General features: G+C 49.1%; 2 protein-coding genes across 4 annotated transcripts; both read right to left on the bottom strand.

Annotated features, from left to right (window-relative positions):
• Window positions 1-1,049: 1,049 nt before the first annotated feature.
• NAAA (N-acylethanolamine acid amidase) lies at window positions 1,050-11,717 on the bottom strand. Of its 2 annotated transcripts, XM_071555343.1 has the most exons (12): window positions 11,591-11,651; window positions 10,608-11,016; window positions 9,976-10,140; window positions 8,358-8,484; window positions 7,511-7,601; window positions 5,715-5,791; window positions 5,072-5,244; window positions 4,200-4,262; window positions 3,573-3,639; window positions 3,064-3,092; window positions 2,138-2,227; window positions 1,050-1,410 (listed from the first exon to the last, which is right to left on the bottom strand). In XM_071555343.1, exons 1-11 carry the CDS (start codon window positions 11,634-11,636, stop codon window positions 2,152-2,154), a joined length of 1,323 nt encoding a protein of 440 aa, XP_071411444.1. In that variant the 5' UTR covers window positions 11,637-11,651; the 3' UTR covers window positions 1,050-1,410; window positions 2,138-2,151. The 2 variants fall into 2 exon arrangements, with proteins under 2 accessions (XP_071411444.1, XP_071411445.1); XM_071555344.1 differs by lacking the exons at window positions 1,050-1,410; window positions 3,064-3,092 and having other exon boundaries at window positions 2,141-2,227; window positions 11,591-11,717.
• An 857-nt stretch (window positions 11,718-12,574) lies between these two features.
• On the bottom strand, window positions 12,575-26,342 carry SDAD1 (SDA1 domain containing 1). 2 transcript variants are annotated; one of them, XM_071555341.1, is made up of 22 exons: window positions 26,189-26,342; window positions 25,984-26,088; window positions 24,928-25,026; window positions 24,712-24,822; window positions 23,146-23,217; window positions 22,957-23,057; window positions 22,622-22,679; window positions 21,873-21,947; window positions 21,342-21,443; window positions 21,069-21,138; window positions 20,261-20,364; window positions 19,573-19,630; window positions 18,940-18,998; window positions 18,550-18,626; window positions 18,151-18,248; window positions 17,709-17,785; window positions 17,241-17,373; window positions 16,527-16,621; window positions 15,889-16,082; window positions 15,313-15,397; window positions 14,780-14,941; window positions 12,575-12,937 (listed from the first exon to the last, which is right to left on the bottom strand). In XM_071555341.1, exons 1-22 carry the CDS (start codon window positions 26,276-26,278, stop codon window positions 12,887-12,889), a joined length of 2,076 nt encoding a protein of 691 aa, XP_071411442.1. In that variant the 5' UTR covers window positions 26,279-26,342; the 3' UTR covers window positions 12,575-12,886. The 2 variants fall into 2 exon arrangements, with proteins under 2 accessions (XP_071411442.1, XP_071411443.1); XM_071555342.1 differs by having other exon boundaries at window positions 19,573-19,597.
• Between the last annotated feature and the right edge of the window lie 640 nt (window positions 26,343-26,982).

Below are 26,982 nucleotides of genomic sequence, written 5' to 3'. Positions count from 1 at the left end.
TTTCAAGAAAATAATTTAGAAGCAATAACCTAAATTCCTGGTTTAATCCTCATAAGCCCAAACAGCTGCCAGGACACAAACACAACAGCAGCAGCAGCAACTTGTTTCCTGAATACTCATGGGTAATTTTGATTTCTGCTATCCAGAGCTGTTTGAACACTTGAAGACACAGAGTTACCTTCACAAAACAGGCCCACCTGGGCACACCCCTGCCAGCAGGTGATCAGCCTAATGCTGCAGGTCACCAGGCAACACGAGGCCACACCTGGAAGGATCCTTTTGTTGTAAGTGGCTGTTATTTAAGGAAGACCTGGTGCCATCCACTGTCAGTGCCTGTTCTGTGATACAAACCAGCAGCATTTCACAATCTGATAGTGAGCACTGGTACATCTTCCTCCTCCAGTAACTGTTCTTCCAATTTATCCTTCTGGCATCCAACTGATGTCCAGACTGGGTCAGGGCAAAGCTTGCAGCACATTTATCCAGTCAGGAGGAGAGGATGCAGGTAAGTAGGTTATGGGACTCAGCACAAGGAGATAAAGGGCCCACAGCTCCAGGAGGTGCTCTCAGCAGTTTGCATAACCAGGGCACCAACACTGCACCAGCACAATGTGGAGCTGGAAATAAATGGTGCTCCAGCCACTCCTCCTCACAGCTCAAACTGTCCACTCTGGGCTTGACTCTCCAAATCCTTCAGTATTTCTGGAGTACAAGGGGCCCAAATTCAACACAGACCCAAACAAAAACCCACTGCCCCACACAGCACAAACAAGTTGTGAACTTCCTAGTGCAGGCAATTTTATTGGAACACAGGAAAATATGCACCCTTTCTTTAACTTCACTGCTACCCAACACAAGCTTCTCTCATCTACCCAGGAAAAAAGTGTTATCACAAGTCCTCAAACAGCTCCTGATTTCTGATAAATGAAGTAACTACAGTCTACAGCTCTGCATACTGTTCCATCTGCCCCTGCAGATCTTATCACCAACCCCTCAGAGGTGAGAGCAAAGGATGATGACATGCACATAACCCCACACACCTCCAGAAGTCAAGCTATCAGCTGCACATCTTTATTTCATTATATTCTGGCCTACAGGCCACATAGTACAAAATTTATTTATTAGTTAGCACAGAAGTACATTGCAGTTACACAACTCTTATCCAACCCAGAAAAAGCCATTTTTAACCACCCACATCTGCTGGAACATCATTTCCATTGGAATAAAATTCAAACTCCCACTACAGTTCATTGACAGTATCACCTGCAACACTTCAAGGAGTTAACAAATCACTAGTTCCCAAATAGTTCACATAATTAATAAGCCAAAACCACTGTACTCCTCCCACGAATTAGCTTAAAAGCATATGCTGGTCTTGCAAAGCTTCAGCTTTTCACTCAGTCTGTTGAACTGGAAAAAGAGATAAAAAATTAGAGCACAGTCTGTGTAAAGTTACCAAAACCCAAACTCTGCACAACGTCTAAAAGGAATTACTTGCTAACATCAGGTCTGAAGAAAACTGCTACAATTATGATACTAATAGTTGAAAGAAACCTTTAAACCAGAATGCAGCTTCTTGTGCTCCTGCCAAGGCCATGCAACAGTTTTAGATACTGTGTTAGGATAATTTCTATGCTTTTTCCAAGTACATGGAAACAGCCACAGGAGGCACCTTGTGAGCTGAAGGACTTGGACACTTTCTGCCAGGGCAAACCCCTCAGTGGGTGCTGCTCACACTGTCACTGCTGAGCAGCTGTTGCCATTGAAGCTCCATTTTTTGGTGCTAATGCACCAGCCCCTCCTCTGGGATTCCTGGCAGCCACCTGGAGACAAGGGAGTGCTGGAGTAAAACCAGACGAAACATTGCCAGGAAGAACCTCTCCCTGAAGTCTCAACACCCACCCCCTCCTCTCACATCAAGCACTGCCCCTAAAATAACCTCCAAGAGTTTCACTGAGCAAGTCAGTGCTCACTGACCTTGAGAACAACAGGGGAAGGTGTTGACCTAAGGGCAATAAGCAACCCAAGGACATGATCAGGGCCTCAAAGTCACTGGAGTGCCACTGCAGCACTTTGTCCCTCAGTGACTCTGCTGCCAAAATGGCCACTTTAAGTGCAGGTCCACCATGGTACTCACACATCTGCTCCTCCTCACGCCTCTGTCCTGATCCACGTCTGGTACCGGTCTGGCAGTGCCGCGCTCATCACTGTGGTGTACACCGTGTTACTGGCAGGGGGACAGCAACAGGGACAGCCCTAAGGCTGGGGCACTCATGCAGGGAGCTGGCAAAGCAGCTTCAGTGCAAACCAGTGCTCTGCTTAGGGTTAGAAAAAGTGACAAACGCTGATCCAACTGAGGCCTTCTGGCACAAGTGTCCAGTATTGTCTCCCCATGTATTTCCACATCATGTCATCTCTGTGTTAAATAACTGGTACAGTTCACCTCAGCTGTGACAGATACAAACTTCCTCCTTTCCCAATTGCCTCACATTTACAGAGGAGAGGAGGTCTTGGTATTAACCAAGCTCCAGTGAGAATGAGCCATCCAGAGAACATGCTGATCTCCTCATAAAATGTAACAGGATGAGCTGCAAAGGTGCAATTTCTGGAACAATATGGAACAGGATAACAAAATAAATCTCTTCAAAACACAGTTAAGTGGTACCCAAAAGTCTGTCCCATCTACTTTTTTCCCATTTTACACATCAAGCAGACTTACATCAGAACATGCAGAAAGAGCCACTGTCAGTGTTAACACCAACCCAAAGTTGTACAAGTGGACAAAACTCCGAGGGAAGTCCAGCTGCTCCTTCAAAGGAGTCATTTGTTTCACTGCTCCAGAGGAACTTCCCACTGCCAGAGTGAGCCCAGCCACGTGTGGCTCTGGGGATGGAGGGGCAGAGCCACGACAGAGGGTGTTGTGGAAGGGAAAACAGTGGCACAAGCACAAGCCAAAATCTAAGCTAGGGAGCCACAAGACACTCAGACACACAGGGAGACCCTCAGGAAGTTTTGAAGTGACCTGAGGCATGGCAGGAGGCACAAATCATCTCAATCTAATACTTGTTTAAGACTGGCTTCACTGACAACACCTGTACAGAAAGTTTGAAGAGTTGTCATTTCGATAGATAAAAAGGGAATTAAAAGGCTATTTAGAAACAGCAGTAGGATGAAGTCATAAAAGCAATAATGTTAAAGCTGGAAAACATCTTGACTTAACATCAGGCTATTTTACAGAATTCTTTTCAAAAGCCCTCTGAAATACATACTGCAATTCCAAAGCTAAGTGGTAGATACCACTTATGTCTCACACTGTCTGCCTGATGCAACAAATTTGCTTGAAATAAGGAACTGCCAACATGGTGGGATTCACCTCTTGCACTTTCCACCTGGACTGGCAGACTTACAAAATGCCTCTGCACAGGAATTCAGAAGCATTTAACAAACTTTGTCTGCACCTTTCCAGAGATGGCTGTGCAGTACACCCTGTGCCCCACAAAAAAGCAGCTTTTAGATCCCTGACAAGGTACTTCACAAAACCTGAAGTGAAAGTCAAAATGGAGAAGAAATACCTTAAAGAGCGTATCAAAATTGATGTGCTGCTGTCCAGTAGCATTGAGAGCTTTGATGGCTGCAGTTCTGCAGGAAAACAACACAGTATCATGAACACACCTTCCTGTTCAAAGGCCACACAGCACCAACACAAACCTCAGTAAGGGCCCTGAGATGGAAATGCTGCTTTGGCTTACAATGACTGAGCTGTGCAACTGGATCTGGTCTCACATCGTTGAAGCTTCTCTGTTACCACTCCCTTGAGCACAGACCAGCAGGGAACCTGCCAATCCTTTTCTGCACACCTCACAGCCTGTGTGAGCCCCTCCTAACGCCATCACATAGGTGTGAATCCACATGGCTTACCTTTTACTGAACTTGGCTCTCTGAGGAAGTTTTTGGCCCATGGCAGTTCCTCACTGATGCCAAGCCATGGCTCACAGACATGGCCCTGCCATCTGTGCTTGCTGCTTTTCACCTGAACTGTTCTCTTCAGGGTGGCATTACAGCAAAGAAGTGAGCTGCCTGCTCACAGAGCTAACTAACACCCACCCAGAGAAGGAGACACCCAGATCTGAAAGCTCTTTCAGAATCCAAGTGTCCTCTCCCCACAGCTCCCAGTTCAGGGAGCTCTGCCACCAGTTTACCTGCGGTCATCAAAAGGAGGAGGGGTGGTCCAATGGTCATAGTTTGTCTCCACACGAAACCACCTGCAACAAAACAGCAGAAGGGGGATCAGAAGGTGATTCTTTATGACCCACCATCAGTATTTGTGTTGTCAGAAGGAAAAACCTCCCTCCAAAGCCATTTTTCCCTGTGTCTCTTGCAAGCCCAAGGGCCCCTGTATTAAGATATATACAATAGCCTTTACCATCAGCTACAGAACCCAAAAGAGGCAAGTGACCCCTGAACTGCTGCTGGCTTCAGGGACAGAACCACCACTGACTACAGCAACAGATCTTCAGAAAGATGGCTGGGAAAGCGATGGGTCTGTATCCGATGGAGCTGCAGCATTCCAGCTGGAGCACATGGAGCCAGCAGCTCATCTGGCTGTGGCCCAGCTCACACTTCCTGCCAGCTGGATTAGTGCCCTTGACCCCCCCAGGGCAGTTCTGTACCATTGCCTCCCTATATTATGCTAAAAAATAGATAGGAATGGTTATTTTTGAGCCTATAGCCTTCTACCCATCATGTCACAACTGGTTTCCAGTTGTTGAATTTACTGGTGCAATGCTTGGCAGAGAGATGGCAAAAGCCCTCAAGTCTTGCCTCCTTTGGAATCTGGCTGACAACTTAAATACTTTTTCCAAGCTTTTCCCTTTGGACTGGCCCACCCTGACAAGGTGGTGCAATTCCCTCTCCAGGAGAAGGGCCTGGGGCTCCTCTCAGAGGGTCTCAAGCTTTCCCTGTGTAAGCACTACCAAGAGGTGCCTGGATCTCCCAAGCAAGTTGTCACTGGTCCAACCTATCACTGAGGAAGGAACACAAGAACAGAACAAGGCAGTTTTTCCCCACTTACGCTCCACCTAAAGGATCCAGAGGCCAGAGATCTGCTGGCCCTCTCCTGTTCCTCGTTATGACCATGCCTTCTTTGGGTGACACACCTCCTACAATATAGTAAACTTCAGCAATGATGGGAATGCCAGCCAGTCTGAGCACAGCTGACTGGAAGTCCTCTGCTCTGCTCAGGGTCTGATGCAAAAAGGAGATGACAGTCAGGGCAGGCACAGGAGCATCTTCAAAACCAACATGTCCAGCCTGTCTGAAAATGGTCACTGACTCTAAAGTGCTACTTGAAAAATATATTAATATAGTAACATATAGAATACAGTATAAAGTAATCCTTGGGACAGCTATTCACCATCTAAGAGTGCAACTGTCTTAACTAGTCATAACAGATCTCAACTGGAAGAAATAGTCCCTAGGAAGTCTTGGCACAGCTTTGCCAGGACTTCTGGCATTGATTAGACATCACCTCCTGCCCAAATGAGAACAGAAATTGCCTGTCAGCTCAGTGGCAACACAACTTCTCTGATGAAATCCATTTAGTTATGAAACTAGTAAGTTTTCTGTGCAACTGAAAGTTGGAAGATGTAACTCTACCACAAGTTTAAGTAGAAATGACATAACTGAAGCATGAGAAAGTAACCCAGTGCACTTACATCCCGGACCAGCCAGCTGACGGGGTAATTCCGATTGAGGAAAGCAGCTATGGCATTTTCCCACCATCTACCACCCTCTGGGGAGAAAAAAGGAATTACTACACATGTCCAGTGAAACGGGACAGCTGCCCATCAGCACAAGGTGTTAATTTTTTAAGGGAGAAAAGACAACAAGGGGCACAACATAAATAGACCACCTAATGCCCACCAACATTCAGCCACAGCAGCTGGATTAACAGCCCTGCTTCCCAGAAAGCATCTCAGACCTGCCATGAAAGGACTGAATAATCACCTCATTATTCATGTCACTGAACTAGTGAAACAGAAATAATTCCACAGGAATCATGAAGCAGCTAAAAAAGAGTAGTGATAGTATTTGTGTTATTGAGAACATTAGGAGAAGTCAGAAAACCAGAAGGATTAGTCTGTTCATCTTCATACACCAAAACCACAGGAAAGCCACCAGAATCAGTCATGCTGTCATTTGATTCATCTTCACCCTAATTTAGTAAAGTCCCTTCTCACCCACAGTTCACATGCTCATTTCCCAAAACTTGTAGTTCAGTTGGAGCAAGCCCAAACCAGACCCTTTAGTTCAGATAAATCAGCAAGTGGCAGCAACCAATTTAGAGCAGCACAGCAGGTGTGGAGTGACCAGACACAGGTCTTTAGTTCACAAGATGTCCTAAATCTGGCCTTGTCAGAGGCTTGATATACTTCAGACTATTTCTAAGCTGAACTAAAAGCAGTTTGCATCTTGAAGTATCAGTCCAGGACACCCCAGTACTGGAAGGATTAAATAAGTACTTGTATCAGAAGCACTATGTGTGTCAACTGTGGAAGGAATTCAGTGACTCCAACGAGGCTGCATGAGCAAAGGAAACAGGAACCCAGAGGTCCATTTGCTCCATACCAGAACCCCTCCTCAGAGATAATGCACACGTATAACATGCAGTGAATATTGTTTGCATATCACCTAAGAATTTCAAGAATGGATTGTCCAGTTAAGAGATTAAAAAGCCACAGTATTTACCACCATCACAAGGGAAAAATAAATATTTTCCACTTTGCCTCTGAGACTACATTGTTGCCAATTTTAACAGTCAGCCAATGAAGAACAAAATGTCACCTTGAAACAACAACTTAAGACAGGAATGGGATGGAAGAGACAATCCCAAGCTTTCGGTCGGACATAACTGTTGATATTAGTGAAGCTGAAGTACTAATGGAAGAGACAGTGACCTTTATTTTGCCTTCCCCGCTGCTACAAGTTTAGTTCTTAGCAGTGACATGTCTGAACTTCCCTCTACTACTGATCCTGCAGTGCCTCTGCATTCCCTCAAGCCTTGCTGCCTTTCCCCTACATCCGTCTGACACTTCTCCTCCCAGCTGCCTTATGAGGACAGACAACAACGGAACACAGAAGGCTCACAGGACCAGGAAAGCAGCTGATTCTTTCCTGTCCAAACTGCATCTTGCTCTGTCAGCCCCTGCTCTGCCACCTCCAGCTGTGACCCTTGAGCAGCCCACAGTTAGTCCCCCCCAGCTCTGCCTGAGGCTTCTCCTGTCCTTTGGCACTTGCAGCTCAGATGACACTGAGCTGACAAACAAACGCCTCCTCCCACACAGCAGCCGAAAACTGGCAGCCTGTGCCTGAGGGCAATGCAAGTCATTCACATTCAGATCCCTCCTGGCAACCTCAGCCTCACTCTTCCCTCTGGGGCAGAAGGGCCAGGGCAGGCAACAACCAGCACCAACAGTGCACAGAATGTCGGTGTGCAAGGCATTGCATTTACCTCGTTCATCCCCGGAGACGGTGAATTTGTGTGGACTTTGCCCAGTCCATAAACCCACATAGCCCAGAAATGTGGTGCCTTGGTATGCCACCTGGAAGCAGGAAACAGGAGCATTTCAGCATTCCAGAACACTGCCTAACATACTGGGGACATCTGGGAGCAGTCCCTGTTCTTTCTGTGACTTCTGTACCTAAGTTACTATAACATGCTGTGCCTTAAGTTACAGTAAAACTTGCTAAGTGGATTATAAAAAGACTAAGGCCCAAATTTACTGTATTTTACACCAGCTGCTACAAGAGTTTTGTCCAGATTAGCAAAGCTGCCAAGCAGGAAAACAGCAAGACTCCCATCTGCAAAACAGACTAGTGAACATTAACAAATTTACACAGAGACAGTACTAGCAACTAGTTCATTTTTTGAAATCTTGACCCAACCCCACACACATTAGTCACAAAAACTAGAAAGGTGTAAAAAGTAAACCTTGGAACTGGTCCCTGCTATAACTGATCTCGTTTTTTGTAGTACTTTTCTGACTACCTTAACATTATTTTTAAGGACATGTTGAAAGAAAACAGTGACCTTGAGATACTTTATTATGCTGTTCCATTTTTTCCAATCCATCACCATAAAATGGATGTCCAGACAGCAAAGAAAACCAGCATTGATCCCTCCCTCCTGGAGAGTGACTGTGCTGCTTGAACAATCCAGTCTTCTCGGGAAGGAACTACATTCCTACAGTAAATGCCCCCTCTTGGGATAAGAGCCACATTACCACATGAAATCTCCCATCTCAGCAGCTCTGGGACTGCCCCCTGTTGCAGAAGACCACACCAATCCCAGACCATACCTGGCCACCCTTGATGAACTGCACATCAATTGTTATCTTGCTCAGTATATCAACAAAATCATAATCCAGGTTCCGACCGTGGTAAATGTTCCCTTTGTCATCCTGAGCAACAATGCTGGTGCAGAACCTGCAAACACACCAGGACAAAGAGTCACTGAAGGGACAATTAGCATGGTGCTTACAGTGCTGTAATTGAAACAGCTCAACCTCTCAGGAGGAACTGAGTTCTGCCAAGTGTTTTATTAACGTCTCCATATAAACAGGAGTCTGCTCACAAAGTCCAATGGCACACTACAGTCCACACGAGGTCAGAAATCACAGAGCAGCCCTTCCACCCAGGATAAGTGCCATTATTTCACTTCTTTCCTAAACCACCACAAAAAGGTGGCATCTAAACTTCCCCAAGGTGTCCCACTTTCTGCACTTAAGTTGGGTAGATCATTTCATTTCAGTTTGGACACTTGATATTTGTAGTCACAACTAGTGAAGTCCAAACTGAGTTTCTCCAGTGAAACTGAAAGTGGTGCAAAGAATTATTCAAGTATCAGCCATTTCAGTGACAGACTAACCTCAAGAGCAGGAAGTGTGCTCAAACTCCTTGTGTAACAGGTTCAGTTTCATAGAAACAGGCTTTTTTGGGGACTATATCCCATTACCAAGGAATTAAAAACTTATTTCCTGTAGAATTATAAGTTTCTTCTCAGTGTCACAAAACATAAAGGTAAAAAACTCATCACTCAATTGGGTTGTTTCTGAGTCAAAGTGGTTTTTTTGAGAGTCCAAGCTCAGAAAGTTGCTCAGATCTTACCAGGGCCAACTGTGATCAGCATCCTCTGTGAAACACTGACAGAGCCAGCATTTAAATGAGCATCATGTCTAATATTACTGTGTACTAAAAAAAGCATCAAAGAAATGTGTGATACTTTTCTTCACGTGTCAATGTCACACAAAGAAAACAACCAAAATGCAAACAAGTTGCTATACAGCCTAAATTTCCATACAACCTGTAGGGAGAAGTACTTTTAGCACCCTCAAAGCCAAACCCCAGTGTTCATTACTCCTCTGTACAGGCTTCTAGGGCAAAAGAACAGAACAAACCCATTTTTTCTGCCGAGGTTTGGATTGCTGTCATAAATATTTTAGCCATTTTCCATTATGCAAATCATACAGTGACATTATGCAGTCATTGTGAACACTCATCCAAAGTGTGGTTTGGTCACAATTTGCATCTCAGACCAACAGTTAAAATAAGGAGATGGCAACTAATTGTTCCAGCTGCCTTTTAGGTGATCATACATGACAAAAGACATGACCTTTAAAGATAAACGATCCCCAACTACTTTGAACAGGGGACCTACCTTACTATCAGAAATTCTTTTTTGTTTTTATACACTTTGCACAGGTGTATGTACACAAGAACATGACAGCCAAATGTTACTTTCAGTAAGCAATAGAAACCTTTCTCCTTCCATTCAGGATCCAAAACGCCTACTGAGAATCAAACTTGCCAGCTGGAGATACGACACGGTGCAGGAACGAACAGCACAAGTGACCTGCCTTGCTGTGCCTCCTCCAGTTCCGCCCCTCCCGCACCCCAGAGTAAGTCCCGCACACTCACGCCGTGGACTCGTAGGCGAAGTTGAGCAGGATTCCATCTCCCAGACTGATGCCCAGCTCTTGGCACAGCCCCGCGATCTCGTCCGCGAAGGGCTGCGGCATGAACTGCTGCAGCTCGGCCGCGATGGGCCGGATCACCTGGTGCACCCATTTGGGGACCCTCTCCCTGCAAGACATGCACGGGGTCAGCCTTGCAGCGAGCCCTGCACTCCCACCCCGCGCTGCCCAGCGCCCACCCATGACCGTGCCCGCTCCCACCCCGCGCTGCCCAGCGCTCACACACCCATGACCGTGCCCGCTCCCACCCCGCGCTGCCCAGCGCTCACACACCCATGACCGTGCCCGCTCCCACCCCGCGCTGCCCAGCGCTCACACACCCATGACCGTGCCCGCTCCCACCCCGCGCTGCCCAGCGCCCACCCATGACCGTGCCCGCTCCCACCCCGCATTGCCCAGCGCCCGCCCACCCATGACCGTGCCCACTCCCACCCCGCGCTGCCCAGCGCCCACCCATGACCGTGCCCGCTCCCACCCCGCACTGCCCAGCGCCCACCCATGACCGTGCCCGCTCCCACCCCGCTCTCCCCAGCTCTCCCTCATGCCCGTGCCCGCTCCCACCCCGCTCTCACCCACCCGATGACCGTGGCCACAGCTGCGCGCAGGAAGGAGGGGTCGAAGCGGCGCAGCACGGGCAGCCAGCGCTGCTCGGCGGGGCTGTCCAGGCTCACATTGCAGCGCAGCGGGGCCAGCGCCGCCGCCACTGCCGCCCCGCACAGCAGCGCCAGCAGCGCGCACGGCCCGCAGCCCATCGCTGCCTGCCCTGCCTCGCCCTGCCCTCCCCGCAGCCCCCGCCCCGGGGCGGCCCCGCAGCGCCAGCCCCGCACGCCGCTGGCGGGGACACAATGCGATAGGCTGCCTGCGAACACGTGCGTGGCACTGCGGCTATAAAGGCAGCGCAGCGCTGTGCTGGTCACTCGGAGGGCAGAGGGAACGGCCACACGCTGGGCAGTCACTGGGCAGGGCTCCCAATATCCCAACCAGGCTGTAAAGGAGAGGGCAAAGGAAAGGGGAGATGGGCAGGGCTCCCAACATCCAGCCAGGCTGTAAACGAGAGGGGAAAGGGGAGATGGGCATGGCTCTCAATATCCCAACCAGGCTGTAAAGGAGAGGGCAAAGGAAAGGGGAGATGGGCAGGGCTCCCAATATCCCAACCAGGCTGTAAAGGAGAGGGCAAAGGAAAGGGGAGATGGGCAGGGCTCCCAATATCCCAACCAGGCTGTAAAGGAGAGGGCAAAGGAAAGGGGAGATGGGCAGGGCTCCCAATATCCCAACCAGGCTGTAAACGAGAGGGGAAAGGGGAGATGGGCAGGGCTCCCAATATCTCAGCCAGGCTGTAAACGAGAGGGGAAAGGAAAAAGGATACTCAATACTTAAAGCAAAGCTCTCAGTGCAAAAAGAATCTCTCTCTTCCAGCCTTAATCCTTAGTTTTTGGACACATGCACATAAAAGGCAAGTGCTCAGTTGGGCAGCAGAAACACCCTCCACACACACATTCTCACCCCCCAAAGTGCATTTTATCCAAACCAACACTGTAGGTCCCCACTCCTCCCCTTACCTTGTCTCTTCAGGCCTTGCCCAACACTACTACAGACCCTCTGCATCCCCTCAGCTCTCCAGCTCCAAATCCTGGACCTGCCCAGCTCACTCACTGCCATCCTTGCCAAGTACCCATTTCTGCCATTCCCTCAGCAGGAACAAACAACTGGAGCACAACATTGCAAGCTGCTTGCAAGAGACTTGCACTTGGTTCTCTCCCAGCTCCTGAAACCACATAAGCCTTTTGGCTCTAGCCAGATTGTGACAAAAGTAACAACACACAATCAATATAAGTAGGAATTAAATTAACTACAAATATATATTCAACATGAAAAATAGCTGAGTGAATTCCCACATCAAAGATTAACCCAGCTTGCAAAAAAGAAAGGAAAAAAGCACCCCACCAAACACTTTTCCATTATATTGTGCATGTGGCACCTACTCCTGCCTCATAAGCAAATCCATTTCAAACACATTTTGACAAGGAATGTACAAATAAATCCCTCAAGTCACTTATAATTTATCAACTCCATTAAAACAGGTGGCTGGGGAAGGCCCAAACCCCATTAACGGTCCCAGCAGAGGTCAAGGGTGAAGTGCAAATTAAACCTTAGACAAAGAACCCAGAGATCCACATTCCCACACACGTGTGCCAAGAGACACCAGCCAGTCCCACCAACACAGGAAAACATCCCTTTTTTCTCCAGCATATGGTGCTACCCTTGTATTTAAATATCAACATGAAAACCATCTCCCACATACTAATTTTTTTCTTCTTTTCCTCAAAGTGCAATGGAACTGTTCTTCCCCCAGGTCTTGGTTTGAGCTTACCTGCATTACACAAGAACCTGGTCATATGAAACAGGTCCAAGACAGCTGCTTAAACAGCTTACTGAAGTCTGTACAGTCACATCCCAGACAGGCACAGGCACTACTTCCACATTTGACAGACTGACCAGAATATTCCTGCTCATTACTTATTCATTAATTGCCTCAAGTCAAATATTTTAAACAGGAACATGGTGTATTTTAATACTTACACATACAAACCCCACCCTAAGTACATTACATTAAATAAAAAGATAATTGCCTTCTTCCCTAGAATACTTTAAAAACCAATTAAACCCCTCCAAGATTAAGGCCTCTGTCTGTGCTACAGATGCAGCATCCATCAGCTTGCAAGAGTTCCATTTGCAACCCTGAACTGATCAGAGAAATCCATAAGGCATCAGTCTCTTTCCCCTCAGGGTGATGTGGATGGAAACAAGCATTTCCAGAGCTATTTCTTCAAGGTGGATTAAGTTCCATTCAGCACTTATTTCAGCAGCTTTTTCCTCTTTTTCAGAAGTGCATCTCGAAGAGCCAACTGAACATGAGACAAGAGGGGAATAATCAGGTAAGGAGAATAACAACTGAGAGAACACCACAATCACATTAACAACCTTTTTCATATCTTTAAACCTCTGAGAAAAACACTAAGGGATCAGAAGCTCCATCTGGGAGCAGCAGTGGCAAATGTTATCAAATACAATGGCACAAACTTGTTAATTAACTAAGCTCCACAGTACAATTAAAGACTTGAGCAGGACCAAATCCTATACAATGAAAGATGAGAATAACACAGTTCTTCCACTGACTCACTTTAATCAGAGGAGATCAAGACAAAGTTTCAGTCCAATAAGAGGTAAGTCAAAATGTTACTTTGTGAAGGCCCATTCCAAAACCTTAAGGGGAAGGAGGAATTGTTACAAGTGCCATGTGACTTAGAGAGACATTGTGCCTTTCAGACCTGTTTTAGCTGGTTAAGGATCCTTAAGGCAGAGCTGTGGACAACAGGCCATTTTATTTTGCCACCTGAAAGGGCTGCAGAAAGCAGTACCACACAACCATGGTCCTTCACTCAGTCATAAAAGTTACTTGCAAAACATGGTTAATTAATGCCAAGGTCATGGGTTCAACCCCTGTGTGGGCCACTGACTGAAGAGCTGGACTCGATGGTCCTTGTGGGTCCTTCCAACTCAGAATAGTCTGGGATTCTGTGACAGAACTGATACTTTAGCATAACTTTGGTGCACAAAGCGTGAATAAAGGGATCTTTCACTGTTTAGCCATTACATGTAGTCAGGAGTAAGAACAAAACATTCAAGGGGGTTTTCTCTAAGTGAACCAAGTGTAAAACCCACTGCAAAGCAGCAGCTTCCTGAAGTGCCTGGATTGTTTATTTGCAGCCTGTTCTGTGTGTTTTGAGAGCTGGGTTAACATAGCCTGATGTGGGGGAGGCAGAATGACAGCACATCAAACTACTACAGAGTACCAGCCCACATCTTCCTGTTGATCAGAAACACTCAAGGCATTCTCAGTACACCGAGTCTGTGAACAGCTCCAGGCCTGCCATTCCCAAGCCAACAAACCACAAATCAGCACACAGGACCCAAATGATAAAATGCTGGAAACAGCTCCAAGAGGGGGTTGCAAAAGAAGCCTCTGAAAGGACTCTAACAAGGCAAACTAACAAGGAGAAACCAAAAAGGACCATCACACAAGACCACTGCATAACTGCATTATTCTACAGGTTTCTTGGCACACATGTGGCTGAGTTCAGTTCAGTAGCACCTTGTAAAGCCCTGGGCTGGCCAGGCCTCACCACTGAGAGCAGCACTGCTCTCCAGCTGCTGCTCAACTGATTGGGGTTTTTCTCATTAGCCTCGAGGAGCAGTAAGTGTCCCTACAGAACAGCTCTAAATGTTCTTTGTGACAAGCTATTAGATGACCTCAAGGCCAGGACAGGAGTACATAACATAAATGTAACAGGATGAAGGTCCAAGAAACTACAGAGAGTGAAGGAACACTAATGCTTGCCCTGCAAAAACACTTATCAGAGAAACATTCCTCTTATCACAGGATTAGTCAGGATTCAAATAGAACAACCTTTAATTCACACAAAGAAAGGCAAAATCTTCCTAACCTACACTTGCCTCTACAACAGATCTGACACCTCAAAGCCCATGAGAGGAGCCTGTCCAAAAACATTCACTACCACCTCCAGTGTGGCTCCTGCCCTGACAGAGGGAGCCAAGCCCACAGGCTTTCCAGCAGTTACACCATCCAAGTTACCAGCAGCACCTGAGGACACAAGGTAGGCAGCACTACACCTGCACTTCAGGTCTGAGCTCACAGGACCCCACCCATGTCCAACACCCATCCTCACCTGCTTCTCCCTGAAGGAACGCTTGTTCTTGGTCCTCACGCTGTGGCTGTACCTCATCATCATGAAGTTCTTGTTCTTTTGCTTTTCTTTGTTGGAAGAGCTGGCAAATGGATTAATTCTTGTTTTCTTTTTCACAAATTCTTTTCTGTCTGTTTTTCCAGCCTAGAATAGAGCAACAGGGTCATTTTCCTTCCCCACAGTCAACACCAGCTGCCTGATGGTAACAGGTTCTATGGCAGTAATAATGAATCTGGATTTAGGATGACTGCCCATACATGGATCTTCCTCTCTTCACTCTATTTCATAAAGTCAAAGTGAAAATTGAGTGTTTATACTTTCATCACCTCTGACCAGCAAGAGGCTTTTTGTTACAACCAAAAAGCAACAGCAAAAAAATAAACAAATCCTTTCTCCAAACCCAGGTGGCAGCTGGGCACCCATCTTAGAGATGCAACCCCAACACCTCCTCCTTCTGCAGAAGGCAAACACAACCCCAAACCTGCACAAGGACATTCAACATGCCAATTGCTCACCATTGCAGTTGCCAGTCTGGTCTCCTTGTCTGACTTGGGCTTCTTATGCAGATGTTCAATATCTCTGAGCGAAAGCAACTCCCCCCTGCACACAAAAACCCAGCAGAAGGTCACCCACCACACACACACTTCATCTGGCAAGGAAATCAAGATGCCCTCTTCACCCATGCTCTCTAACCCACCTCTTACACCACTGTCTTACTGTAAATTCAGGCAGAAAGACTCCTTGTTCTCTTTCAGGTTAATCCTCATGATTGGGACATCCCTCTACTCTTTTTCAAGTCCTGCTTTATCCACTAAGTTGCACAAACTCTGTTGACATAAACATGCAACTACTGCTCCAAAACCCCTCTTGGCCTGAACAAACCCACCAGGCTCAGACCTTCCTTAAGCCCCTCCCATCTTTTCTCCCAGGTATAAACAAAACCCTGGGCCAGGATCCATTCTAGGCCATGGCCGTTTGCTGCCTGTCTCCAGTGAGCACAGACCAACAGCAGAGCCCTGTACCCTGCTGCAAGGAAGAGCTGTACCACCAGAGGACAGGGGAGAGAAAGCACTCAGTACTCCATGTCCTACCTGCCCTCCTCCTCTTCATCATCTATTTCAATGTACTTCCTCTTGGCAGCTTTGCCAGGTGCAGAGTTGATTTCTTTGGCAAGCTGGGCCAGACGTATTTTCTGGAAGTCCTCCTGAGTGAGCAGCCTGCTGGTGCTGACGGCTGCAGCCTTGGCTCTGCGCTCCTCCACGGGCATGCTCTGCACCTTCTCTGCCTTGGCACAACAAACAGGCACACAACAATCACCCTCAGCTTGGCAAACCACTGCTGTGCCACCGTGTGTGACCCTTACCCTCCCAAATGCTGATACACGGGCAGTGCTGCTGGGAAATGCTACAACCAGCCTTAGGATTCTTCTTGGTCTTATACCCAACCTCTGGTTTGGATTAGAGTGCGCACATACCCTGCTTGGGGCTAAGTACAAATACTCCTAAGTACCACAGCTCCAAAAGAGCTTAGCCCTGAGGCAGAACTCCCTCCTCACCCCAAGGTGTGACCTCAGCACAGCTGCTGAACAGGACTGCAGGCTCATTTCTTCTGGGCAGCTTATGCTAAAGCCCTGTATAATTAGTTAATTTAATGAGCAGAGACCATGAGAACCTTGTCGACAAGCAACAAGACTAATGAATATTTGGGACAGGAGAGACTTGGAACTCACCACTTGTTGCTGCTCCTCATCTGAGGAGTGATGCACATCAATCCACTCTCCATCTTCATTGTCCTCCTCACTCAGACTAGCACTTTCCCAGCCATCTGCTCAGGGGAGAAGCACAGAGCCGTTAACACACACTCACCTTAACTACCTGAACTGGAAATAATCGATGCTTTGATCACTTCCTCCCATGTCCTTTCATCACCCACTCCCAGCTGCGTTTGGCCCAGGGCTGTCCCTGCCACGCTTAACTCTCATCTCAAAGAGAAGCTCCTGAAAAGCAAGTGCATTTATTTGGGCAGTCTCTGAAGCAGCACAGATGGCAACCCTTGTTACACTCCTCAGGAATGGTGGTGCCTCCTTCCTCCACCTAAACCAGACTGCCCCATCTCTTTTCCCTGATTCAGGCAGAAATCCCAGGCTGTGCAAAACATTTGCACAAAAAGTGAATTTAAGCCAAATATTACTTTCCAAGTGCTGTTTCTGTGTCTGACAGTTCTCAGCTTGCTTAGCAAGAAGATATTCCAAAGCTGTGCAATGAGTCTCTGCTTTTCCATCCCTCAGTGTCCATCCTATCCAGGAACACAGTAACCAACTGCACCTCAAAGATACAGACAAGTGCAAGCTACATAGCAAGTAAAGTGCACTAAGTGTTATGTCCACAGAAAACACCAGTGACAGTGATGCCCAAAACTTCACTGTTAAAGAAAAAAGGCCAACCTTGCTCCTGGGCTCCTTCCTTTTCCTTTTGTTCCTCAACCTCCAGTACTTCTGCTCCTGGAATGTAGTCCTTGGCATCCAGCTCTCCATACTCATGAATCCTGGCTTCCACTGAGGCCTCAGTAGGCTTACCCTGCATGGTGACAAGAGATAAGAAATGCTGTTTTAATGCCCACAAATCAATGAAAACATCTGGAGGAACCACAGGGTGTGGGTGGAAAGAGATAAACTTTTCCTGATGAAATGAGATGTTGGATTACAGAAAATGAAAAAACTCCAGGAAAATGTTGAGCTTCTGGAGCATAATCTGAGTTAAATGAATTTGATCTAAGGAAATACAGAATAGCACACCATGTGCAAAGGTGTGGAGAACACAGGCTGGACTCCACCTCCTTCTCCACAGGCCACTCAGACCAGTTACTTTAGAGCACAGAAGTTCACTCAGTGCCATGCACATCAAATATTTACCCTGAACTTCTTCTGCAGCATCTCAGGGTTCAGGGAACGGAACAGGTGGATCAGAGTTCTTGCAGACATCATCACATCTACCCAGAAAACAAGAGTCAGGAAACAGTACTAATAACCTGCATTCCCAGCAACAAAGCCCACTCAGCTCATCCCCCTTCTCTGAAGTCAGGGCTCCCCCTGATTTCTCTGCTGCAGGATACAGCACTTCCTTGGAGCTTATTCTTCACAATCCAGTTCCTTTTTTTATTTTTATCAGTTGTTTCCCCTGCCATAACTACCCTTGACTTTTCCCTCCCATGGATACACACTCCAAGTAACAGTGTAACCCAGACACTGTTCTTAGCCCATAAAACCCCATAAAGACACTATTACAAAGGCTCTAACCCAGGAGCACACAAAACAGGGGAAAAGCCCTTGAAATCCATATCCATGTAACATTTACTTTTATTTTTATGAGTCTTGTACTGAACAAGGTCTTGGAGCAGATCTTCAGTCATGGCCAAGGGACATCTTGCAGTGATCTCTTTTATGGCATTGATTCTAAAAGGATGGAGAAGGAATTATTTTAAACACCAGTTAGGACAAAATCTCACTAACAGATTAATTACCTGAAACTCAAGGAACCCTCTACTGGATTTACACAAACATGGTGTAGTAGAAAGCTATTACAGAGCACTTGCACAAAGATATAGAAAGCCTGAGCTAAGATACTGTCCTGGCTTGTTTTTACTCAAGTGGGCTCTTGAAAGCATAGTGCAAGTGACTGGAACAAGCTGCAAGTGGTTTAAAAATAATATTTTCCCACCTTCAGTTCAACATTTTTGTACAATTTTGTACCCACCCTACAGTCATGACCTCCCCTGAATTCTTATCAGTGACAAAGTTGTTGGCAATGGTCATCAACACTGACTGGATAATCTGAAAAGACAAAGCACATAGAATAAAAACTGGTATTATTAACAGACAGATCCTTTCTCACAGAAAAGCAGGTCAGGATATGTCACTGCAGTCCACAGTTACTTTCTGAAAATGAGTTCTCTTGTAGAATTAAACACAAGAATGTTTTTCCCTCCCTTTATATCAAACAATACCTTGGAACTTGCCAAAGATGCTCAAGTCCCCGTAAGCTTTTCCAAAGTCTGCCCAGACTGCCTTTCCCCCTCCCCATAAACACACCCACAGTTCCATTCCCATGCTGCCCATTCAGCTTCAAAGACAGGTGAATACTGACCTCAGGTGGTACCAGCTGATGAGAAGCCTGTGCAGCAAACAGAAGAATCCTGGTCACCTCTGGAAGACAAGTGGGAAGAAGATGCCAAGATGTATCACTGCAGCTTCCTCCAGCCAGTAAACACATGGCCCAAAACTCAACAAGCTTCTCAGTCAGTCCCAAAACAATTCCAGTCTGAAGTTATCTGGGACAACTCTTTCTCCTCTCCCACCAAGCCTTATGAACAACCCCAGCCTCCACCCACAGCAGTGCAGGCCCTCAGGAGCCACCCAAGGCAAAAGGCAAAGCTCCACAACTGGAGTCAAACGCCATTAAACTGAGGCAGCAAGAGGCAGTCACACTTGGCTCAGCTGGTCAGGATTAGGGCTCAGATTCATTTCATTCCACTGCTGGAGTTTCTCACATGCTCAGAACAGAGCCCTGAGTGCAGGCAGCTTGCACAGCACGAGGCCAAAGCACTGCTGCCAGTCAGGGGCTTGTACTTTCTCTTGCACACTCAGCACTCCTCCTGCTTCCCACCACTCCACTGCCACCTGTCCACTCACAGCACCACTCCCATCCAGTGGCTGCACAACTCATGGACCAGCTTTTGCACTCCTCAGTATCCATCACACCAAGGAACACAGTCCTTACCTCTCTGATGGGGCTGGAGGAACCTCTGAACAAAGGGGTAGAAATTGAAAAGGAAAAGCTGCAAAAGGAGTTGTAACATTAGCTTCTTATCTGTGTATTGAGATCACATTCATAAGCTGATACATCACACCACCATCTCATTCTGCAGCATGCTCTCCACATGCCTCAGCCTTTATGGCATCACGTTAGTTTGGTATTTGTGGAGCTAAGGAAGTGACTTGTATGAGCAAACACAGCTCAGCCTCCCTGCACCCACTGCTTTGCACTCAGATCCTTTTATCCTCTGAAACCCCCAGCTGGGACTGAGCCACTCCTCACTCACTACACTGCAAGTACTTTATCACTGGGCACTCAGCACAAACCCCTGCAAGTGCAGGAGCTGCCAGTTTCCATCCAACTGACACTGGTCAGCAGGAGCAGCTTCCCAGGAAGGTCTGGGATAAGGAAAAGTCCTTGCCTATTCTTTAGGGACAGCTCAGCAATTCCAGACTAACACACTGCTCAGTGCCACACAAGTCACCACCCTGTGCCATCTGTCAGACCTACTGGCAACTACCTGACCATCCCTCCACACTTTTTGATACACAGAAGAATTAAACCTTATTTTCCTAAGGCACAAGGCCAGAACATGCCTCCTTCAAGCCAGGAAGGCTCCCCAGCAGACCCTTGTACAAAGCCAAGGACACACCTCATGTATTCCAACCAGCCTGGATATCAGGTCCATGAGCATCATCTTCACTTCAAATCGCTCCTTGCAGTTCTCCAGCTGCTTCAGCAGTTTCTCAGCAAAGTCTAGAAAGAGCAATAACAGATCTGAAGTAGTACAAAAAAGCTCAACACAGAACTCAGCTGGGATTAAAGTAAAAAAGGCAGTTACATTTGGCTCAAGACCCAGTGCCCTTCCCCAGAAATCAAGGTGGCTACAGCACTTCTCCCTGTGGTCTATTTTTCTCCTCACATGCCTACAAGGCATGAAGCTGGGCACAGTTCAGCAGAGGAAAACTAGAAGACATTCCCCAAATTCATATGGAGAGTCAGCATTTAAAGCTACATTTTTAGATACTTCTCAGGTTGATCTGAAAAATTAAGACCCCAGAGGTTCACTGTATCAGACTGAGACCAGGTCACATGCTGTTAGACCAGTATCAGTAACAACAGAAATCTATTTCAGAAGGGGTAAGCCAAAAACATTTAGTAAATAAATCACTGCTCACCAAAACCAGCATTCACACGTGCAAGAGAAGCAGAGCCACGCTCTGGTCTGCAGCAACCCAAAGCAGGTGATGCCATACTCCTCCTGCCTTGCCCCCTACCTACATGTCTAATAAAACAGGCACAGCAGGACTCCTCTCACTCTCCAAGTGCAGCGAAACCCTAAGATAAAACACTTCAAGTGTTACATCTGCACCTACTTGTGCCTTCCATTCTCCTGGCAGAGCTGTGCCCAAGCTGCATTATCTGAGGTTAACTTGCCATCAAACACAGTGCATGCTCACCCTGGGGGTCATGAATCAAGTGAATAGCAGAGAAGTTGAACACCTCTGGCTTGCTCTTCTTTTTCTGTTTCTGCATGGGAAAAAAAAGAGTAAAAAACCCATTTTTCTCTTTCCTTGAATAATGTGCTTCAGTTCTAAGGTTGTTGTCTGTTCAGCAGACACCTGGATTTGAGCACCTCTCCCTCTTTCCAACCATACAGAGCATTCTGCCACCTTAGCTAAAGCAGCAGGGACAACAAAGCTCCTGCACTTAAAGGACACCCCTGTGCTCACCTTGAGGACCTTCATGGCTTTCTCCAGCTTCTTCTTGCGCTTGGTGGTTTTCTTGTTGGTGGCGTAGCGCACCATGAGATCCCTGGCTGTAGGGGCATCGTCCTGGCAGGGAGGGAAGCAGGCCCAGCTGAGGCCAGGCTGCACAGGGCAGGCAGAGCAACCACACCGTGTTCAAGCACTGCCTCCCTTGCCAAATGTCACCACAGCGAGACAACAGGATTCCAAGAGAAAACCACAGGAGTTCTTGGAATGTATTTTATCAGACAGCAAAAGCCCCCTGCCACTCAGGGCCAGCTGTCAGACACTGCACTTGGTGTGAAGCACAAAAACAACGGGAGAGCCGGCAGGGGACACGGGGAGAGCCGGCAGGGGACACGGGGAGAGGCGGCAGGGGACACGGGGAGAGGCGGCAGGGGACACGGGGAGAGCCGGCAGGGGACACGGGGAGAGCCGGCAGGGGACACGGGGAGAGCCAGGACACTATCAAGTGTCTGAAGAACAGAGAGCTCAAGATTTGAACACAACACCCACCTCAGACTCTGAGTCACTGTCTTGTTTCTCATCTTCATCTTTCCCAAGAAAGAACTTCAAAGCAGCAACTAACACCTGAAAAGCAAAGTGAATGTATGTGGGACAGGACAAGCTGACAGGAGTGCTCACACCCTCCCTACAGCCACATCTTACACTGGGCAAACACTCATCCAGTTGTTTTATAGGCTTGGACATGGTAAAACCCCAAATGATTGACAGCCTGAAAGACACAGGTGTTTTACAGACCCCAGCAATTGGAGCTGCCCCTCATCAGTCAGAGGCACTCAATGAAAGAGCATCTGGGCTTCCACAACACCTGCAGCAAATTCCAAGCTGGTTGCCTCTTACTGAGCAGAACAGCTGAGAAACTTGTCCCCAGCCATAACAGAAGTTTCACAGCCTCCTGAGTCAACCCAGAAGGCCAACACTCACTCAGGCCCCAGGCAGGACAGCTCCTCTCCTCATATTTAACTAAAACCTTACAGTGGTATTTCAGAGGTGATATTTGAAGCCTCTTGTGAACAGCAGTGTAAAGTGCACCCACTCTCCCCGTGCCAGATAAGCTGCCAGTTCTGCTCCTCTGTACTGAAGGACCCCACTCTGCCTCCTCCCATCAGCCCTGATTTGAAAACTTAACAAGCAAGACAAAAGTCAGGGAAGTTTGCTTGCAATAAAATCTTGGGTCCATCCACAGGAAAAAGAAGTAGGTGAGGTGACATCCAGTTTCATGAAGTATTTTCTGCTCTCACCTTGGTCACTTTGGAAAAGCAAGCAGTTGTGATGACATTGACTGTTTTGGCATCATTCCTGGAATCAAAGAAACAACACATTTTATTTATAGTGTTGCAATTGCACATGGCTCTCAAAAAACTAATTCTTATCACATATTTACATTAACTCATTTCACACAAGACCATATTTCTCCTCAGCTAAACTCCTTAGCACAGGATAGAGCCCCACTGTGCCACAGGGACTGAGCCTGTTCAAGTCCCTACCCCTGCACTGGTTTGGGCTGCATGGCACAAAGAGATGCCTGTGTGCCACACACCAAACCCTGGAACCACCACAAGCCTGCCAGACCCACCAGATATTCCTTCTGTAAAGCTCTATCATCACATCCAGAGAGATCTTGGCAGCAGTGGGATTGCTGTCTCTCAGCATCGTGTACATGAAGTTCTGCAAGGTCTAAACAAAAAAAACAGAGTTGGAAACATTTATTAGAGGTCTTCACACCAGCAGGAGATCAAATCCAAGTCAAGGCCCCAACACTTACTGTGTTCACTTTGTTGTTTTTGTGCTTAGCATTGACATTCTTGATGTCTGTCACGATGTGAGTGTACAAGGTCTGCAAGAGAAGAGGGGAGAGAAGAGCACAGGTCATGCAGAGAGCAGAGACTGTGCCCTCACAGACCCCCAGGGCCAAAATGAGACCCAGCTCACCACCACTGAGAAAAGAATAACTTGAAGCTGCAGCTACAAGCAAAGTTCCAGTCTCACATAAGCTCTGCTCACACCTTTCCCCAGTGTGTTTAATTTAGAGTACAGCAAAGCCAGACTATCCCCAGCACAAGCAGTGCTGACTTAACATCTTTATTGATGATTTAGGTGAGGGGATTGAGTCCATCATCAGCAAATTTGCTGATGACACCAAGTTGGGAGGGAGTGTCGACCTGCTGGAAGGCAGGAGGGCTCTGCAGAGGGATCTGGATGGACTGGAGAGATGGGCTGATTCCAATGGGATGGAGTTCAACAAGGCCAAGTGCAGGTCCTGCCCTTTGGCCACCCCAACCCCCTCCAGTGCTCCAGGCTGGGCACAGAGTGGCTGGAGAGCAGCCAGGCAGAGGGACCTGGGGGGACTGAGGGACAGGAAGCTCAACAGGAGCCACCAGTGTGCCCAGGTGGCCAAGAAGGCCAAGGGGATCCTGTCCTGGATCCAAACTAGCGTGGCCAGCAGGCCCAGGGCAGTGACCCTTCCCCTGGACTCTGCCTTGGGGAGGCCACACCTTGAGTGTTGTGTTCAGTTCTGGGCCCCTCAGTTGAGGAAAGAGATTGAGGGGCTGGAGCGGGGCCAGAGAAGAGCAACGAGGCTGGAGAAGGGACTGGATGTGGCTCTGAGTGTCCTCTGAAACACCTCCAGGGACGGAGAATCCACCATGTCTTGATCCAACCCCACTGTGATCACCAGCCCAGGGCACTCTGTGCCCTGGGCTGGTGATCACAGTGGGGTTGGATCAAGGGTTGATGATCTCAGAGGTCTCTTCGAACCCAACTGAGAAGAGCAACGAGGCTGGTGAAGGGACTGGAGCACAAGCCCTGTGGGGAGAGGCTGAGGGAGCTGGGGGTGTTCAGCCTGGAGAAGAGGAGGCTCAGAGGTGACCTCAGCACTGTCTGGAACTCCCTGAAGGGAAGTTCTGGCCAGGTGGGGGTTGGTCTCTTCTCCCAGGCACTCAGCAATAGGACAAGGGGGCACGATGGGCTCAAGCTCTGCCAGGGGAAATTGAAGTTGGAGAGCAGAAAAAAATTCTCCGCAGAGAGAGTGCTCAGGGATTGGAATGGGCTGCCCAGAGAGGGGGTGGATTCCCCATCCCTGGAGGTTTTTCAGCTGAGCTTGGCCGTGGCACTGAGTGCCATGATCTGGTAAAGGGACTGGAGTTGGACCAAGGGCTGGGTTTGATGATCTTGGAGGTCTTTTCCAACCCAATCGATTCTATGATTCTGTGATTTAAGTGCCACACTGAGCAGCACAGTTCCAACTCAGTTTATCCCCCCAGAGAGCAGCCCCTTGCTCTGGCCCTGTTTCTGGCAGGCTGGTGCAGCCCCAGGAGGGGGCAGAGCTCACCTTGCGCAGCAGCTTGTCGTGGCACCGCAGCAGCTGGAAGAACAGCTCCAGCAAGCTCGTGGGGTTGATGAGATTCTTGTTCCTCAGCAAGATCAGAGCCTTGCAGAAGGTCTGGAAGAGAAGCCAAACTAGCACAGTCCTCTCCAGGTGCTGGAACAGCCTCCCTTAAGGCAGGCTCAGGAAAGGAGGGGTGTCCCCAGGCAGGACATGTCTCACCATGCGCAGGTCGGGGTCCAGCACCGTGTGGTGGCGGGAGAGCAGCTCCTTCAGCTGCTGCGGGAAGCTGGCCATGTGCTCGGGGTAGCAGTGGGCCACCTGCGGGGGGACAGGGCTGTGACCCACCCGCGACAGGAGGCGTGTTTGTGGCACAGCAACGGCACGGGCTAAGGCACAGCAATGGCACGGGCTAAGGTGGCGCCAGCACCAGGCTGGGGCACAGCAACGGCACGGGCTAAAGGCACAGCAACGGCACGGGCTAAGGCACAGCAACGGCACGGGCTAAGGTGGCGCCAGCGCCGGGCTGGGGCACAGCAACGGCACGGGCCAAGGCGGCGCCAGAGCCGGGCTGGGGCACAGCAACGGCACGGGCCAAGGCCGGGCTGGGGCACAGCAACGGCACGGGCCAAGGCCGGGCTGGGGCACAGCAACGGCACGGGCCAAGGCCGGGCTGGGGCACAGCAACGGCACGGGCCAAGGCCGGGCTGGGGCACAGCAACGGCACGGGCCAAGGCCGGGCTGGGGCACAGCAACGGCACGGGCCAAGGCCGGGCTGGGGCACAGCAACGGCACGGGCCAAGGCCGGGCTGGGGCACAGCAACGGCACGGGCCAAGGCCGGGCTGGGGCACAGCAACGGCACGGGCCAAGGCCGGGCTGGGGCACAGCAACGGCACGGGCCAAGGCCGGGCTGGGGCACAGCAACGGCACGGGCCAAGGCCGGGCTGGGGCACAGCAACGGCACGGGCCAAGGCCGGGCTGGGGCACAGCAACGGCACGGGCCAAGGCCGGGCTGGGGCACAGCAACGGCACGGGCCAAGGCCGGGCTGGGGCACAGCAACGGCACGGGCCAAGGCCGGGCTGGGGCACAGCAACGGCACGGGCCAAGGCCGGGCTGGGGCACAGCAACGGCACGGGCCAAGGCCGGGCTGGGGCACAGCAACGGCACGGGCCAAGGCCGGGCTGGGGCACAGCAACGGCACGGGCCAAGGCCGGGCTGGGGCACAGCAACGGCACGGGCCAAGGCGGCACCAGAGGCCTGGGGACCGGGGGCTCACCTGCGCCAAGAACATCACCAGCTCGGCCAGGTCCTTACTGGGCTTGTCCGGCTGGAAGGTGAAGATCTCCACATGGGACTGGTAGTGGTGGTGCTGCTGCACGAACTGCGCACAGGGAAGGGCGGCGGGTCAGCAATACCTGCCCTGTCCTCCCTCCCCCCCGCAGCACCCCCAGCCTCCCCACACGCGTCCCCGCGGTCCGCACCTCCTCGGTGTAGGAGGTGGGGTCCCTCTTGATGAGGTTCTGCAGCTGGGGCAGGTTGCTGGGCAGTTTGTTGCCCTGCCGGCCCGACATGGCTGCGCCGCCGCGGCCCCGCCGGCACACGTGAGCGCCGTCAGGGCGCCGCCATCTTGGCCCGCCCCCCCGCGACGGGCGCCGCCAAGGGACAAAGCTCGCGGTAGGCGCGCGCCGCGCACAGCGCCCTCTGCGGGCAGCGCCGGGAACTGCCGCTCCCTGCGGGAACCGCTTCCCAGCGCATTCCCCGCGTGTGGGGCTCCTCCTCCCGCTGCCTGCTGTTCCCAGGGAGCTGTTTCACCACACACCGCCAGAAATCATTGTCTGAGTAACACTCACCAAAAGGGGAGCCTCAATTAAAGCAAAAAGTTTGTGCTGAGTTACTCTCAGAGATAACCTTTCCATCACAATAAAACAGAGCCAAGCTCTTTACTTGCACTGCTTACACAGCTTTAAGCTGACTACTTAATTACACTGTGCAAACAAGTTTATAATCCTTTACACAGTTAGCAAATATTAAATTAACCAGACCAAATAGATCCTCTCCCATACTTACACAGCTAGCAAATACTATTAAATTAACTAGACCAAATAATTCCTTTTCCACTTTACACAGGGAGTCAATACTATTAAATTAACTAGAACAAATAATTCCTTTTCCACTTTACACAGGTAGTCAATACTATTAAATTAACTAGAACAAATAATTCCTTTTCCATACTTTACACAGGTAGTCAAGATTATTACATTAACCAGACCAAATA

This window comes from Pithys albifrons, chromosome 5, assembly GCF_047495875.1.
Source record: "Pithys albifrons albifrons isolate INPA30051 chromosome 5, PitAlb_v1, whole genome shotgun sequence".
NCBI lineage: Eukaryota > Metazoa > Chordata > Aves > Passeriformes > Thamnophilidae > Pithys > Pithys albifrons.
The sequence above is the reverse complement of the archived record's forward strand: the minus strand, read 5'-3'. Positions and strand labels throughout refer to the sequence as shown.